General features: G+C 46.0%; 1 protein-coding gene across 1 annotated transcript; it reads left to right on the top strand.

Moving 5' to 3' along the window:
• Positions 1 to 2,469: 2,469 nt before the first annotated feature.
• LOC116763308 (40S ribosomal protein S3a-like) lies at positions 2,470 to 17,299 on the top strand. The gene is given in 8 exon segments (XM_032650872.1): positions 2,470 to 2,515; positions 6,682 to 6,897; positions 11,727 to 11,846; positions 16,270 to 16,335; positions 16,338 to 16,417; positions 16,419 to 16,505; positions 16,692 to 17,196; positions 17,199 to 17,299. Coding segments are annotated over 8 exon segments (1,221 nt in total).
• Positions 17,300 to 17,680: the final 381 nt, after the last annotated feature.

Below are 17,680 nucleotides of genomic sequence, written 5' to 3'. Positions count from 1 at the left end.
CCAGAAGAAAACAAATCTTTGCTGCATGGTGCCCACTTCTATCTAAACAGCTCTGAAGTCCAGATGCAGGCTGTCACTGGAGCATCTCTGGAGAGAGCGTGGGAAGTTAAAAGTCAGTGTTTTTGATTAATTAATAATCATCCTCAGCTGTGTTGGCAAATGATAAAAACAAATTGTCTGCCTTTAAAGTAAGGGTGGAAGACGTGTGCTTACCCAGAACCGAGGGGGAAGGAGGAAGAGCCCTGCTGGCCTAGTCGGCCCTCGGCTGGTCTGGTGGTGGCTGAACAAAAACGACGCTGTATGTCTCTTACCCTGTATGGTTATGATAATCACCACAGCTTGGGCAGTCAGTCAGGGAGGCGGGTGGAGGAAGCCAGTGTCTAAGGAATGGCCCAAAGGGCTACCCAGTTGTCTTCTAGAACAACCCAACTGAGCATGTGCAGGAACAACTGTTTCACCATGTTTGCCATTGTGAGGCGCGATTCAGCAGGCTCCAGCTAAGTGAGTGTCCGCGTGTGTGTGTGTGTGTGTACCGGGATGAGGTGACGTTTCATTGGTAGTTTAGAGGAGAGATGCAAAGACCCCTCTCCTTTTAAATTTGCCACCTACAAGTTAAACAGTGACTCCACGTCATTCTTTCTTGAAGACTCTGACTGCAGCTGGGCGCCATCTGCCTCCCTCCCGAACCTGTAGTTCTCGAGCCACACTTCTCTTACAGGACTTAGACCACTTGTCTCTTGGTAACACAGTCATTCCTACTTCCTCAAATATAGTGATGTTTGCCTTTGGGGCAGCACCTGGGACAGATTATTGGGTAGAGGAGACATACAATACATCTTAAATATTGGAATGAGTGGAGGAAGGTGGGACTGATGGATGGACCTGTGCTGGATGCTATGTTCATTTTGTGGCTCTGTTGGTGGAATTTCTATCTTCCCCAGTGACTGTGACATTCTCTCCTTCCTTCTGTCCCTACTGCCAGAGCCATGATGCAGGCTCTGATTAAGTTTTACCTCTTCTCCCCTCATGGTTGCAAATAATCCCCATCTCCTACCTGCCTCTACTTTAATCCATCTTACATACTCAGTCCACCTTGATTCTATCCCTCCCCAGCCTCCAAATTTTCCTTGGTCCCTAATTCCTCACCAAATCACCCAAACACACTACACCTGACGATTCAAGAGCCTTCACACACTGGGGACCCAGAATACTGTTTCTGTCCTAACTCACACTACCCCTGATGTGTCAAGTGTCCAACACGCTATTTCTCTAAAAATTCACTCAGTTTCCTATTTCCATCCCTAAAGTAAAACACCACTCAGCCTTCAGGGCTCAGGTCCAATGTCACTTCCTCTAATAAGTTTTTGATTTCAGATACCGGATGTGATTTCCCTTGCCTTGATCTTCTTTGTATTAGACTCTTTCAGTGATTGTCCAATTGCTATATTAGAAGCCCCTGAGGGCAGGAAGGCCAAGTTCATCTTTGCCTTGGAGTTGGCAGCAGAGTGCTGAGAACCAAGAATCCCCCTTATTGCTGAATTATATTCAGAGGGAACTCCTGCTGGGAGTCTACAACCTAAGACTGACATCAACACAAGTGTGGCTGTAGCTACTGACCTGAGACTCTGGTGCCAGGATAAATGTGGAAAATCCACAACTCCAACACAATTAAATATTTACCTGTATTAGTTTTCTATGGCTCCATAACAAATTACCACCAATTTACCAGCTGAAAACGATACCCATTTATTAGTTCACAGTTAAATTCTATAAATCAGAAGGCTGGCACAACATGCCTGGGCTTCTGCTCAGAGTAACACAATGTTGAAATCAAGGTGTTGGTGCAGCTGAACTCTTGTCTGGAGGCTCTGGGGAAACAGGGCACTTTTAGCACTTTCTTGTTGGTAGTAGAATTTAGTTCCTTGTGGTTATAGGACTGAGGTCCCTGTTATGATTAGATCAGGGCCACTGGGATAATCTCCCTTAAGGTCAAATGTGCTATAAAACGTATCTAATCACACAGGTAAAATCCATCATATTCACAGGGTGTGCACGCAAGTCGGGAAACAGGAAATCTTGGGTCATTTTAGAATTCTGCCTATCACATCACCTTAAATATAAATTTGAGATACTGGTGAGAGAGTTGAGGCCAAATCAGATTTGGGGGCAAATGGCATCTGGAGAGACCACGATGTTTCTTCAGGCAGTACAGGAAGACATTGCAGAGAAGGAAAAACAGGAGTTCTTGAAGAGTTGGGAGGGGCCTTGAATTCCTGAAAGAGCCTTGATGGTACAGGAAGAGGAGGGCTTTCCAGGCAGAGAAAGAAATGAGGAAGAGGATGCAGGGAGTGGCTGAAGGAACCAGAGAGACCAGTGTGGGTGACAGAAGCAGTAAGGGAAGGAAACAAGCCTGGGAGCCCCAGGTCAGGGCTGTGTTTCTGAGTCACACTGTGTGGGGAGGTTGCCACCATGGCCAAGGCCGAGGGCACGGGGACCACTTGGTGGATGTGCTGGAGTGAGTGGGGAGGCCAACTGGGACGTCTGTAAGAGGCCAGTTGGAGCTGGACAACCCGCCAGACGGCCAAAGGGCTGTGTGAAGGGAGACTGAGGAAGGCAGGGCCTCAGGCTGTTGAGCAAACCTGAGGAGAACAGAGAGTGTTAGGGCAGGATTCATGGAATGAGTGTCACAAAGAACTCTTGCTATGGATAAGGCAGGAGACATCTTCTCTGAGACCACAGAGGCCGAGGCAGAGCCGAAGGCTGGCCCAGAGGCACAAAATTTGTGTGCTGGGCCCAGTTTACCGCTGACTCACCCTGCGGCAGTGGGTGCCTTACTTGCTCTTTCAGTGCCTTTGCTTCCTGATCTACAAAGTGGAGACTAATGACAGCCCTGTCCTGCTCGGTCTAATGAGGGCATAGAGATCACTTTCCAGTCGCTGGCTGCCGGGAACATGCCTTTCCCATTCCAGGGCTCTGCGCTGGGCCTCTGCTAGTGAGTCGAGTGGACAATTCCGTGCTGAGGGAGTACAGCACAGGTGAAGCTTGGCTGGTTATGTCCACCCCTGGGTCAGGCTGGTTCAGACCATCTCCTAGCTGGGCCCTGAGCCTAAAGAGATTCACCTCCAAATCCGGTGTACATCAGATGGCAAGTATTGTTCAGGAGACTCGCTTTAAGCTGTATAATCATCTCCTGCTAGATTCCTTTCCGGAGCACCTCTCCTTCTAGAGACCCCAGGGCAGGGACGTCTGTATAAGCCTCATTTAAATCACTATTCACTTTCAAACCCTGTCATTCATGTTGTCAGGTGAAGCCCAAATGTCACTGCTGAAAACTCTGCTGAACTCTGAGACTACCAGAAAATCTTTGGAACAAGAGTCAAGCATTAGCCTCCACCCCGTATACCCTGTAGACATACTCCGGGTGGTAGGAGAGGCAGTAGGAAGCCTCTGTGGGCAGAAGTCCATTCCTACGACGGGCCCAGATCAAGTCTTAAACACTCAAGACAACAGCAGGCAGTCACTGACATGTCTTAGAATTTTCCGGCCCTAAAAAAAAGTGCTTTGAAAGAGCTGGGTTGCCTTTTCAAGGGCTTTGAGGAGCAGGCAGAAATGTGAACTGAGGAGAAACCCAAAGTGAAAGGGTTCGTCCACAGCTGCCACTTCCCAAGAAAACCTAGGACAAAGTGCCTGGCAGGGGGGTGCAGGGTGCTTTGCTCCTGCCTGCTGGGTACAATGTCAGCGGCTCCTATAGGCCAGAGCAGGAAGATCCTCCCGTGAGGAGTGATGCACGTGTCACGTGGCCTGAAGGTCTCCACTGCTGACAGTGTGCCCCTCAGGACTGGGTCTTCTCCATGTGGGGTCTCAGTCAGGCCAAGCAGTTGGGCAGTGGGGTCCCAACATGAGACTGCTCGCTGTGGGCCCACCTGCCCCCCAACTCCCAGGACGGACCCAGGGCCTGCGGGCTATACTAGGAAGTACTGGTTGGCCTGGATCAGGTCCAGAATCTTCTGGAGTTTCTAGGTAGATAGGCCTGTTGTGATCCAGAACCCAAAGTGTCCTGTAGAGTCTTGAGGTACAACCAGAGCTTATGTTAGCAATGATCTTCCTCTGGCCCCTCTACCCAACCTGGAAGTTTCATTCAGTCTTTTTCTAGAATTGAGCAATGTCTGGCCATATCTTCAATTCCAAGTGGCTTTGTGTGCAATAATTCTTGGTGCCTATTTTTGTTTCTGAACATGCTACCTTTAACACCTCAAACTCCACCCTATCCCTGTTCTGTGAGTAGCGGGAATTAGCCCTTTAAGAAAGGTCGTTCTGGGGCTTCCCTGGTGGCACAGTGGTTAAGAATCCACCTACCAATGCAGGGGACATGGGTTCGAGCCCTGGTCCGGGAGGATCCCACATGCCGTGGAGCAACTAGACCCGTATGCCACAACTACTGAGGCTACGCTCTAGAGCCCGCGAGCCACAACTACTGAAGCCCGTGCGCCTAGAGCCCATGCTCCGCAGCAAGAAAAGCCACCGCAATGAGAAGCCCGCGCACCGCAACGAAGAGTAGCTCCTGCTCGCCACAACTAGAGAAAGCCCGCGCGCAGCAACAAAGACCCAACGCAGCCTAAAATAAATAAATTTATTTTTAAAAAAAAAAAAAAGCTTGGGGCTGTGGTTTATTGACTTGTTGACTCTAGGGTTGGTTTATAGGAAAGAATATAACTCCACCACTAGGGGCTGAGGGACTTTGGAGAAGTCACTGTGTGGCTCTGGACCTCAATTTCCTCATCTAGATAATGAGGAAACTGGAATAGATCAGTGCTAAGGTGCACTGGGCCCTAACGCCCCATCATCTGTGATCTAACCATCTTGGGCTTCCCTGGGGAGCTTCAGTTATACACTCAACTCATGTTCATTCAGCAACTATCATGTGACAACTCCTACGCTAGATCCCGTTTTTTGGGGGGGCTGTTTCAGACCGGAGGGTAAATTTGGTCTCTATTAGTCCACATGGTCAGAAGCAACAGTCCCAGCAAACTTCTTTGATCATACAATCCAGTCCCCACCCTCTGCAAAATTAGAACCTGTATCCCCATCATATTTATATTTATTTGTAAATGTTATACACATATACTTGCAAATATGTATAGCAAATATTAGTCATATTATTATTACTAGTAGTACTAGTAAAGCTTAATTCCTTTCTTCGTTTTTACATTAAAACATAGATGTGGGTACTTCCCTGGTGGCACAGTGGTTAAGAATCCGTCTGCCAATGCAGGGGACACGGGTTCGGGCCCTGGTCTGGGAGGATCCTACGTGCCGCGGAGCAACTGAGCCTGTGCGCCACAACTACTGAGCCCATGTGCCGCAGCTACTGAGGCCCGCGTGCCTGGAGCCCGTGCTCCGCGACAAGAGAGGCCACGGCGATGAGAAGCCCACGTGCCACAGGGAAGAGTGACCCTCGCTCGCCGCAACTAGAGAAAGCCCGCGCGCAGCAGCGAAGACCCAACGCAGCCAAAAATAAGTAAATAAATAAATAAATTTATTAAAAAAAGAAAAACGTAGATGTAAACAGAAGTTAAAATATTTTCTTTTTGCACTTCAGTGGATCATCCGTGTACTCCACAGGTCTAGAAGGCCTCAGAAGTCCAGCTCTGTGAACTTTCAAGATCAATTGAAAAAGATATCCAAGATACTTGGTATGGGTAACATTATACATTTAGTTCTAAAATAAGATGGTCAGAAAGGAGATTGGCACACTTTGGCTGATGCCAACTAAAGCTAAGATTCCATAAAAATAGTTCTTTAAAAATAGAGTTATATGATCCAGCAATTCCGCTCCTGGGCATATATCTGGAGAAAACTATAATTTGAGAAGATACATGCACCCCAGTGTTCATAGCAGCATTACTTACAATAGCCAAGACATGGAAGCAACCTAAATGTCCACTGACAGATGAACGGATAAAGAAGATGTGGTATAAGTACAATGGAATACTACTCAGCTATAAAAAAGAATGAAATGTTGCCATTTGCAGCAACATGGATGTAACTAGAGATTATCATACTAAGGGAAGTACATCAGAAAGAGTAAGACAAACACCATATGATATCACTTATATGTGGAATCTGAAGTATGACACAAATGAACTTATTTATGAAGCAGAAACAGACTCACAGACATAGAAAACAAACTTGTGGTTATCAAAGGGGAAGGGGGGTGGAGGAGGGATAAATTAGGAGTTTGGGATTAGCAGATACAAACTATTATATATAAAATAGGTAAACAACAAGGTCGTATTATATAGCACAGGGAACTATATTCAATATTCTATAATAAACCATAATAGAAGAGAAAAAATAATAAAATAGAGTTTAAGAAATTGCATTCTTTGGTCCTGTTTGGCAAAATTCCTATTATCTTTTCCTTTAATCTTGGCCAGGCCTTACTTAATGCCAAAAGGGTCCATAAATATTAAATGCATTCTCAGCACCATACCAGGTAATATGGGTGAATATAAAAGATCTCTGAATACAGATGTCCATCTTGAGTTTAGCTGTATTTGCTTTCTTGCCTGTGTCATAGGTGAGATGCACCCATGTGTGGGCTTTAACCACTAGCACCAGGATTTGGGCTGCATTGCCTTTCTGGGACTTAAGACTCGTCTCACTCCTTTCTTCAACCAGCCTGTTCAGCCTGGCTTTCGAGCTTGGCTCACACGGCAGCAGCAGAAAGGCATCAAGGGGAGGTCAGGCTGGGGAAAGGTGCTGCAGACGCCGAGGTAGCTGTGGAACTCAGGGTGTTAATCACTTTCACTCAGGCACCACTGCTCCGGCTGCTGCAGGCTCCCCCCAGCGCTGCCGGCAGAGGGTCCATGCAGCAAACCAGCAGGAAAAAGAATGGTCAGGAGAGAGCATAAGAAAGAAACATATCCTTTCTCAGACAGGAGCTTTTACTTCCACCCTGGTCCACAGCTTCAAAGGGCAGCTGCCTCACAAGGAGAGTGTTTGACCAAATTCAGTTTGCATGTTTGAAATAAGAAGACCGCTTTCTTGATCTCTGAAACTGAGTCCTAGAAGGCCCCGTTCCCAGCATCCTTGCCGTCCCCTTCCCCTCCTACCCCGTCAGCTTGCTCCAGCTGTGCTGGTTGACCCTCCGGGAAGGGAGGTGTGGCCAAGAAACTACAGACCTGTACTCCACTTGGACAATTTTGCAAACCTTTGTATAAGGACAGATTGCACAAGGCTGCATGGGTGAGGTGGAGGGAAGAAAAAGGGAAGAGCGTTTTCTGCTTATGGCCGGGACCCTGTTATTCATTGGCTTGGGTGTTTCAGCTGAGTTTTGTGGATTAGGAGGCCAAGTCATGTCAGCACAAGAAACCTCCTGGGTCTCTGTCACATGTGCTACCCCACCTCTTCCCCGCAGCCCAGACCATTCCTTTCAGAGAACCCTCCCCATTTCGCGCTTTCACAGAGCGAAGCTGTTCTGAGTCTTGGGGTCACACCCAACTCACACATCCCAGCAGAAGCTGAGGAGAGGTCTGGGGTCCTTCTCTGTGGCCTCCATCTTCAGCCCCGCCCCTGCTTCCGCAGACGGGCATGAAGCAGGGCTCACAGTAAGAGTTGGTGCTGGCGTCTGGCCGTGGCAGAGCTTCTGTCCTGCCGAACTGGCTCAGGGGAGGGATGCTGGGCAAACGAAAGCTGGGGCGGCTGTGTAATGTGGGAGATGGCGAGGGCCATGTTCCCAAACTGTAAGTCATGATGACACTGTTAAAAAGGGCTGGTGGGTGGGGGAAAGTGAAAGAAAAAGAACAGGGGGAACAGAAACCAAAGTGAGGCACACAGAAGGGTCGAACAAGAGTAATGGCCAATGCACGAACAGAGGCCAGGAAATGGGACAGGCCTGCAAGAGAATCAGGGAAAAGCAGGATAAGACTGTGGGTAGGAGGAGAGAGATTAAACCAAGGAAAACACAATGAGACATGAACGGGAGATGTGATCGTTTGCTGGAGGAAATGGCAGGTGATTTGCCAACACATACACCAACAGAGGGTGTTGGAGGCCTAGTCCAAGGACGCCCCTGGGTGTATCACCTTCAAAGCCCCAAATACAGGACAGATCAGCCCTGACAATGAAATCTACGTCTCTGCTTGCTTAAGGCCTAGTGAGACACTTAGGAGAAAAGAAAGAGGCTGTAAGCAGAGGGAAAGGATCAGGGAGATCCATAGATGCAGTCACAGCCCTTCCACAAGTTAATCCCCAGGCAGACCTGCCCACGGTCTTGCAGGCAAAGAAATAGAAGCGATGGCTTTTGGCCTCAAGAAATTCACAATCTGAGAGAAGGGACAAGATGTACATATGCGAAGCAATAAATACCAGCAATATTAGGGGACTGCTCAGGTGAACACAGTAAAGAATATTGGTTGAAAGAAACAAAGAATGAATTAAGATAAAGAAATGAACTACAGGGCTTCCCTGGTGGCACAGTGGTTGAGAGTCTGCCTGCCGATGCAGGGGACACGGGTTCGTGCCCCGGTTTGGGAGGATCCAACATGCCGTGGAGCGGCTGGGCCTGTGAGCCGTGGCCACTGAGCCTGCGCGTCTGGAGCCTGTGCTCCACAATGGGAGAGGCCACAACAGTGAGAGGCCCGCGTACCGCAAAAAAAAAAAAAAAAAAAAAAGAAATGAACTACAGAAAGGCTTTCTTGACAATGTTCCCATGTGGAAAATTTTTTAAATGCAGGAATTAAGTGAAATGATGTTGGCTGAACTGGATGAAACATTTAAAACTGGGCCAAGAAGGTGACCTGGGCTTGACTACAGCATAGCACAGGCTCCGAATCAAAGCAAAGAACAGGAGGCATAACTGCCCAATCTGGTCTCCCAGGTGAGTTGGATCCACATAACATGAAATTCACTTCAATATTCAACATTCAACAAACTGAGATCAAGATCAAATGAATAACTGAGGTTGGGGGGAGACCCAGTAGGTAGGTTGTATACGTGTGAGTCAAAGAGGCAAGGTCATTTAACTTGCGATTGAGAAAAAAGGATAGTGAAGGTAATGATAATTACAGCAACAAACATTTATCGAGTGAAAACTATGTGCCAGGTGCTGGTGTAAACACTTTACATGCATTCGTTTACATGATCCTCACTACCACCCATGAGGGATTTTATTATTATTATTATTTGCATTTTATATGTGAGGAACCACAGAGAGATCAAGCAATTACACAGCAGAGGTTAGCCCAGGACTCTAATTAAATTCCACAACACTCTCTCTCTGAAGCCATCGATGTCTCTGTTTCCTCATCTGTAAACATTTGTTATCTAACCTGCCTATAGAGACACTGTAGATGATAAAGCCTCTGTGAGGAGACTGGCTGTGGTGTCATTATGAGAGTATTAGCGTTAATAGGAAGGCCATGCTTTTTCCAGGAATGCTAAATATATGCTCACTTTTTCATGTTAATACCACAAGGCCTTGAAGAAGGATCATGAGGTGGATGGACCTAGAGTCTGTCATACAGAGTGAAGTAAGTCAGAAAGAGAAAGACAAATACCGTATGCTAACACATATATATGGAATCTAAAAAAAAAAATAGTTCTGAAGAACCTAGGGTCAGGAGAGGAATAAAGATGCAGACATAGAGAATGGACTTGAGGATATGGGGAGGGGAAGGGTAAGCTGGGACGAAGTGAGAGAGTGGCATGGACATATATACACTACCAAACGTAAAATAGATAGCTAGTGGGAAGCAGCCCCATAGCACAGGGAGATCAGCTCGGTGCTTTGTGACCACCTAGAGGGGTGGGATAGGGAGGGTGGGAGGGAGGGAGATGCAAGAGGGAAGAGATATGGGAACATATGTATATGTATAACTGATTCACTTTGTTATAAAGCAGAAACTAACACATCATTGTAAAGCAATTATACTTCAATAAAGATATAAAGAAAAATAAAATAAAATAAAACCCCCTCCTCTGGGTTCACAGTAGACATTAATGCCAAGCGAATCTTCTCTCAAAAGGTGAAAGGTCTCTTTCTGACACCCCTTTACAATTCTTATAATGTTTGGGGGCTGGGACTCTCGTTTCTTATGAAAAGGTTTCCCACTGAGAAGAGCAGCTTACAGGAGCCTCTCCCACAAGGCCCAACCAGAGGACCACGCCATCTTAGAAATAGGGTTTTGAGCTTGAGAGGCAGCAGATAGAGAAACAGATAGCAAATACATCTGTTTTTACAAGAGCCTGTTGTTCTCTGTACTAACTGCTATAAAAACGACATGAAACTAGCCACACATTAGTTTTGGTTCTCGTGACTAAATCAAGGAATGGCATGATGGTGCTGTGTCATTAGAAATGAAACCAGTTCTTAAACAAGAGAATAGGGCCGACATTTTAGTAACCTGAACGATTTCATAGAAAAATCAAAGCTGAAACTTCAACACCCCATCCCTGAACACCTGCTGCTTAAGTTTGGTTCTGAACCAGTGAAACTTCTTTCTCGCCATGAAGACACGAGATGGGCCCTGACTTGCCCAACACTCGGTGGCCAGGAAAGCCTTCCTTCCACCTGCCGTCCTACTAGGCTGAAACGTGGGCTCAGTCTTGGCTTCTACAGGACTGACTGTAATTGCCACTTTGAGAAAATACAAAAAGTACCTCATTTTGTTTTTACTTTTTCAAATATATAACCTGATATATTTTGAGATATATACATATATATATGACATAATTAGATATATGAATTTTACCCTCCCTGAGGTACTTTCATCCACATCTTTTCAGATAAAGAAACTGAGACCTGAAGAGGTTAAGTCACTCACCTAGAAGCAGGCAGAACTGGGGTTCTGAACAAAGCTTTCCTTATCTATATCTGCACTGCCTCCAGTTTGGCCTTTATCACGATAATAATGATGTTGATGTAGTAAACATACACAGGTTGCCTCCCCAGCGTCCCTCTCCTCCCTTTTCCTGCCACAGCACCCACATTTTGCCTTGAGGGAACCACCCACCCCCTCACTGTCCCCCCCTTCTCTAACAGCTGGATACATCCAGCTCCCAGGGGTAGCCCTGATGTGCTTAAGCCAGAGAGTATCCATCACCTGGCCATGGTGACTGGCTCAGGCGTGGGCATACAGCCCGATTCAGGCCAGTGGGATTTGAGGAAATGTTTCCTAGGGCTTCTGGAAAAAAAGCTTCCTCAGCCCTCTGTGGGTTTACCAGAGGGGACAATCCCCCTTCTCCTGGATGGTGTATTGGAGAATACAAGGTTCAAAATTCCCTCAGCCATTTGTGCCACCAAGAGAAGTGCCAGCCTGAGGATGAAGCCGACACACAGAAGAGGCAGTGCTCTAAACAAAACGGACATGGAGCTGGTATCGTGAGAAAGATTTAAATTCTAGACTGCGTGCTGGAGTTCTCAGGCCATAAACTAACACAATCCCTTTGTTTGCTTAAGCCAGTTTGAGTTTGTTATTCTGTCATATGAAAATTCTTAACCAACGCAAACACCACTGGCATCACTCCCAGTAACATCTGATGGTTGCTTTGGTTTCTCAGAAGAGCATGAAACCCATCTGACCAAAAGGACCAACCCTTCAAAATTCATCAGCATTTCTGGAGCACGCCCATCTCTGGTGCCCGACTTTCCAGAGAGGACTCACATTTTTCTGTTCCTGGGGTCTGGCTCCTCCTGTTTTCTGCTCCATGTTGGCTCTGTCTAGGCCTGTCCTTGTCCCAGTCCCTCCACAGTGACAGGAGGTGGCTGCCCTCTGCTGAGGAAGCCAGTCGCCAAGTGGGCAGCCAGCTGCAGACCTCAGGCATCAGCACTGTCAAGAAAAGGAGTATCAAGAAAGGATTTGGCCACAATATATTTTAATAAGACATAAAATCGGGTGGGAGAAGGGTCTTTGGCACATAGCTATACACGATTACCCTCGGCCCCCAGCCAGCTCCCTGTCAGAATGCTAAAACGCCAGGAAGTTTGGTGCCCCTCTGAGGATCTTTATTTGCTAGTGATTGGTGCTCACAGAATTTCAGAGATTTGGTATCAAAGATTATAAAATCTGTGAGTCTGAAAATCTGTGCTAAGAACTGTTTTTTGTGATTCTACTCAATCTCAGTTTCTCTTGAAAAATTCTGTTATTTCCACTTCTGGCCACTATGACTAAGCACAGAGGTAGAAACACAGTCTAAACAGTTAAAGGATCCTGTAACTGCCCAAAGCAGAGAAAGAAAGCAAATGTCAGCACTGGCGGGGTGGTGTGTGAGGGAGGGCTCTCACTCTGCCCAGACCCAATCTATCAGCAAGACTTGCCAGTTTCCAAACATGTCTTGACTCAACCACTTCTCTCCGTCTTTACTACAATCATGTAACTTACTCATTCAACATGTATACACTGAAGGTCTTCTGTGTTCCAGGCATTGTTCTAGTGGCTGGGAGTACAAGACTGACAATGGAATGTGAACGCATGTCCTAGTGACTCTTCTTGCTTGGGCCTCCCTCTGTACGACCCTTCTCGCTGACTGGCTCCGGCTTCCTCATTTGCCCTCTCCTTCCATTCTCCACATAGGAGCCTAAAAGATCTTCTTAAATATCAACACTTCCCCATTTGAAACCCTCCAATGACTTCCCATTGCTCCTTAATGAAAATACTGAGGCTTCCTGGGCCCTGGCCCTGTTCGAGGGCTGCGCACCTCCCTACATTTACAGCCTTTTCTCACACCCTAGGCTCACTCCCCAGTCACACTGGCCTCCTTTCAGATCCTCAAGTATGTTACGGCTTTTTCTCTTTTCAGAGCTTTCAATCTGCCTTTATTTCCTCCTAAAACAGTTGCTTTCAACTTGTTTTTTTGACAATACTCCCCTGTAAGAAATATTTTATACCATGAACCAGTAAATACATCAACCTATTAATAAAGGCAACATTAGTTTTACATGATAATACTTCTGGTATGTTCTGTCCTTTTTTTAAAAAGCTAGCCATGACCCACTAACCTGCAGTTTGAAAACACTCCTCCCTCTACTCTTTGAATGGTTGAATCGTTCTCATCTACTTTCTATCTAAATGTTAGCTACCCATGGGGGGCTTCTCTGGCCACCTGATGCAACCCAGGTCCCTGACTTAGGTTATTTTTCATCCGAGGGCCATGTCCCTTCCCTTTGAAGCATGTATCAAAGTTATAATTACGTATTTCTTTGTTGAGACTTGCTCATTGTCTGTCTCGTAGGCCACATCACTAGCTTTTAAAGGCAGGGACTTGTATGCTCTGTTCCCCACTGTATATCCCACATCTGGTTCAATGATCAGCATGAGAGAAGAATATACCTACGTATTCCTTGACAGGCTGACTGAGTGGGTGGGTAAGTGATGCTGAGGTCTGGACTGAAAAACAGGCCTCCCCAATAAAAGGAACTGGGGTTCCTTGGAGAAATGGCTGATTCTAAGGCTGGGGCAGGAAATATACAGTAGTGCCAGAAAGGAAAGAAATACTCAAAAAACAAAAGGATGGGGCATGTCAAAGGGACACAGGAGCCAACCTAAAAAGAACTCCCAATGGCCAAAATTGGAACAATTTGAGCAGCAAAATAAATAGCCTAGTATCAGATTATAACCCAAATCTTTACATAAATATGCATGAGAGTCCATACTGATATAAGTGGTTGACTAAATAAATAAATGAAGAGGGGGAGAATTACATCTTTCTTACAGAAGAATTTAAATGATGTACATAAATACTACCCTCCAGGAGGTGGAGCTTAATTCTCCCCACCCCCTAGCCCCTTGAGGGGAGGGGGAAGGCACTTAGTGACTTGATTCCAAGCAACAGAGTAGGTAAAAGGGGAACAGGGTCACCTTCAGTGAGGAAAGCTGGCAAACTATACCTTGGCCAGGTGTTCAAGATTGATTTTACTGTCCCATCATGTGGATGGCATGTACCCCGACAAGATGTGAGAAGGGCACTTCACCTCTGCTGGCTTCCTCCAATAGCCCACAACCCCAGTGCAACCATAAAAAAAGCATCAGGGAAACCCAACTAGAGGGGCATTCTACAAAATACCTAACTAGAGCTCTTCAAATCTGTCAAAACTCCATGAGAAACAAGACTGGAAACTGTCACAGACCAGAGGGATTAAGGAGACACAACAACCACTTGTGGTGTGGCATCCTAGATGAGAAAAAGGATATCAGTGGAAAAGCTAAGGAAATCTGAGTAAGATATAGACTTTAGTTAATAACAACGTATCAGTATTGGTTCATTAATTGTGACAAATATACCATTGTAATGTCAGGTGCTAATGACAGGAGGAGCTGGCTGAGGGGTGTACGGGAACTCTGTACATTATCTTTGCAACTATTCTGTGAATAAAAAAACGTTTTAAAATTAAAAGCTTACTTTAATAAAAGTTCAGCCTTAATGCCAAGAGCCGGGCCTTCATTCAGTCACTTTTATGGAGTGCCCACAAAGAGCTTCGGACCCTGCTGGGCACAAAGAAGACACTTAGACACATGGGAGATGAATAGATGCATATACACAGGCAAGGCATCCGGGGTGACGAAACGAAGAGCAGAGAATGCAGGTTTGCAGGTTGACTAGAGAGGGTAGGCGTGTGTGTGGGGGTGGGGGGGTGGGTGGAGGGGTGGGGCAGAGCTGGTAATGAGAGAAAGCAATGACCAGAATGAGGAAAGAAGACAAAGACTGGCTGGCTTTGGTGAGGTGGAGCCAGCTCTTCCCCACTGGAATGTAAGCTCCCCGAAGGCAAGAACCTTGTCTCTCTTCTCATACCCCTAGGAGCAGAACTGTGCCTGGAACACAGTAAATGTTCATAAATGTGTATTGAATAGATGAGAGACTAGATAAACAAAGTCCTGCTGGAACTCCACTTGAACTCCAGAACCACTACCGTCATGTGAGGTCTCCCAGGCGCCCACTGGATTTGCATTTTGTGCATGGTGATGATTGTTCTGCACCATCAGAGGTCTTCTGGAAAGCGTGCAGATCTTAGCATTGGTTTGGAATGGTTCTAATGTTCACCCACAGGCATGGAAGTGCCTTGGAGCATTTCTTGATGGTATTAACCAGTAGGTCTGCTGATACGAAGGAGTGAATGGCATCTCCTCTTTGCTCTGTTCTAGCGTCCTGTTAAACCCAGCAGGGGCTCCTAGAATTGTAAGAATGGAGAGTTAGCAGGGGCTTCAAGCTTTTGATACGGTCTCTACAAATATAAGGAAACAGTTTAGAGGGATGTTGAATTTCCCTGTAGGCATCTACTGACATTCCTCCTTAATGGTCCTAAATGCTCAATATATTCAGTTGCATGTAACTTTCTTTATGAAGAAAAATTCAAATTTGGGGGAAATTATGGAAAATCATATCCAATTATGTAGCTATTAAGAATAGTGCAGACTATATGTATTAATAGGAAATATTAAACATACAAAGTAAAGCTGTTTTCTGAAATAGACACAAGATACTGGTTGACAAAGGGGAGTTCTGTGAAGACAGCATGGGAGGGAGGAGACTTTCACCGTACACGCTTGGAACCTTTTGCATTTTGCACGTGTACAAAGTATTACAAATGAAGAAAACTTTAAAAAAAATTTATTTATTTGGCTGAGTCAGGTCTTAGTTGCAGCACGCGGGATCTTCATTGCAGCATGTGGGATCTTTCGCTGCAGCACGCAGGCTTCTCTCTAGTTGTGGCGCGTGGGCTCCAGAGCCCGCGGGCTCAGTAGTTGTGGTGTGTGGGCTCTCTAGTTGTGGTGTGCGGGCTCTAGAGCATGCAGGCTCCATAGTTGTGGTGCGCGGGCTCACTTGCCCGCAGCGTGTGGGATCGTAGTTCCCTGACCAAGGATCAAACCCACGTCCCCCGCATTGGAAGGCAGATTCTTAACTACTGGACCACCAGGGAAGTCCCGAAACTTAAAAATGATTCCAGAGGAAGAAAATTTTGAAATTTGTCTTCACGTTATAATAATCTCCTTTTCTGATCTATGCTTGATTACCTTTGAGCCTCTGCTTTCTGCAGGATCTGACCCACATCGGGTGACAGGCAGGCTATTCCACCTGTCTAGTCCTGGCTTTTAACATCATCTCAAATAAACTTTTACATGAAGTGACAGAAGTATGCTGATGGGATTGAAAGAGGAAGACATTCATCATAGTTCATGCGTTCAAAATTAGGAATTAATGATTAAAAAATAAGTCCTATAGTTATTTTGTAAACAGCATGCTTACATTATATTGCAGTTTTCTGTTAAAAAGCATTACACTGGCTTTTTGGCTCTCTGAGCAGCACCACGGTGGTTGGCAAGAACAAGCACCTTACGAAAGTGGCAAAAAGGGAGCCAAGAAGAAAGTGGTTGACTCATTTTCTAAGAAAGATTGGTATGATGTGAAAGCACTAGCTATGTGTCAATGTAAGAAATATTGGGAAAACACTAGTCACAAAAACTCAAAAATCACATCTGATGACCTTAAGGATTCTTTTTTTTTTTGCAGTACGCGGGCCTCTCACTGCTGTGGCCTCTCCCGTTGCGGAGCACAGGCTCCGGACGCGCAGGCTCAGTGGCCATGGCTCACAGGCCCAGCCACTCCTCGGCATGTGGGATCTTCCCGGACCAGGGCACGAACCCGCGTCTCCTGCATCGGCAGGCGGACTCTCAACCACTGCGCCACCAGGGAAGCCCCCGGATTCTGTTTTTGAAGTGAGCCTTGCTGATCTGCAGAATGATGAAGTTGCATTTAGAAAATTCAAGCTAATTACTGAAGATGTTCAGGGCAAAAAATTGCCTGATTTCCATGGCACGGATCTTACCTGTGAGAAAATGTGCTCCATGGTCAAAAAATGGCAGACCATGGTTGAAGCTCACATTGGTGTCAAGACTACCCATGGTTATTTGCTTCGTCTATTCTGTGTGGGTTTTACTAAAAAATGTAACAGTCAGATTCGTAAGACCTCTTATGCCCAGAACCAACAGGTCTGCCAAATCCGGAAGATGATGGAAACCATGACCCAAGAGGCGAAGACAAATGACTTGAAAGAAGTGGTCAATAAATTGATTCCAGACAGCACTGGAAAAGACACAGAAAAGGCTTGCCAGTCTACTTATCTGCTCTATGATGTCTTCGTTAGGAAAGTAAAAATGCTGAAGAAGCCCAAGTTTGAATTGGGAAAACTCATGGAGTGTCACATGGTGAAGGTAGTAGTTCTGGAAAAGCTTCTGCAGATGAGACAGGTGCTAAAGTCGAACGAGCTGGTGGATATGAGCCAGTAGTACACGAATCTGTTTAAAATTTACACTTTTAATGATGACAAATAAAAGATCTTATTCGCGAAAAAAAGCATTACTTTGCTAAATGTTAACATTTAAAAAGTATATCTAGACCATTAATAATGAATCATACTAGTACCCTAAAAACACTTGTAGAAAAGATTGAGAAGTCCCTGTGAATCAACAAACAGTATTATCCCTCAAAAAAATAACTGATCAATAATTCACTATAGGGCTTCCCTGGTGGTGCAGTGGTTAAGAATCCACCTGCCGGGCTTCCCTGGTGGCGCAGTGGTTGAGAGTCCGCCTGCCGATGCAGGGGACGCGGGTTCGTGTTCCGGTCCGGGAAGATCCCACATGCCGCCGAGCGGCTCGGCCCGTGAGCCATGGCCGCTGAGCCT

The sequence above is a fragment of the Phocoena sinus genome, chromosome 12 (genome assembly GCF_008692025.1).
Source record: "Phocoena sinus isolate mPhoSin1 chromosome 12, mPhoSin1.pri, whole genome shotgun sequence".
NCBI classification, from domain to species: domain Eukaryota; kingdom Metazoa; phylum Chordata; class Mammalia; order Artiodactyla; family Phocoenidae; genus Phocoena; species Phocoena sinus.
The sequence above is the reverse complement of the archived record's forward strand: the minus strand, read 5'-3'. Positions and strand labels throughout refer to the sequence as shown.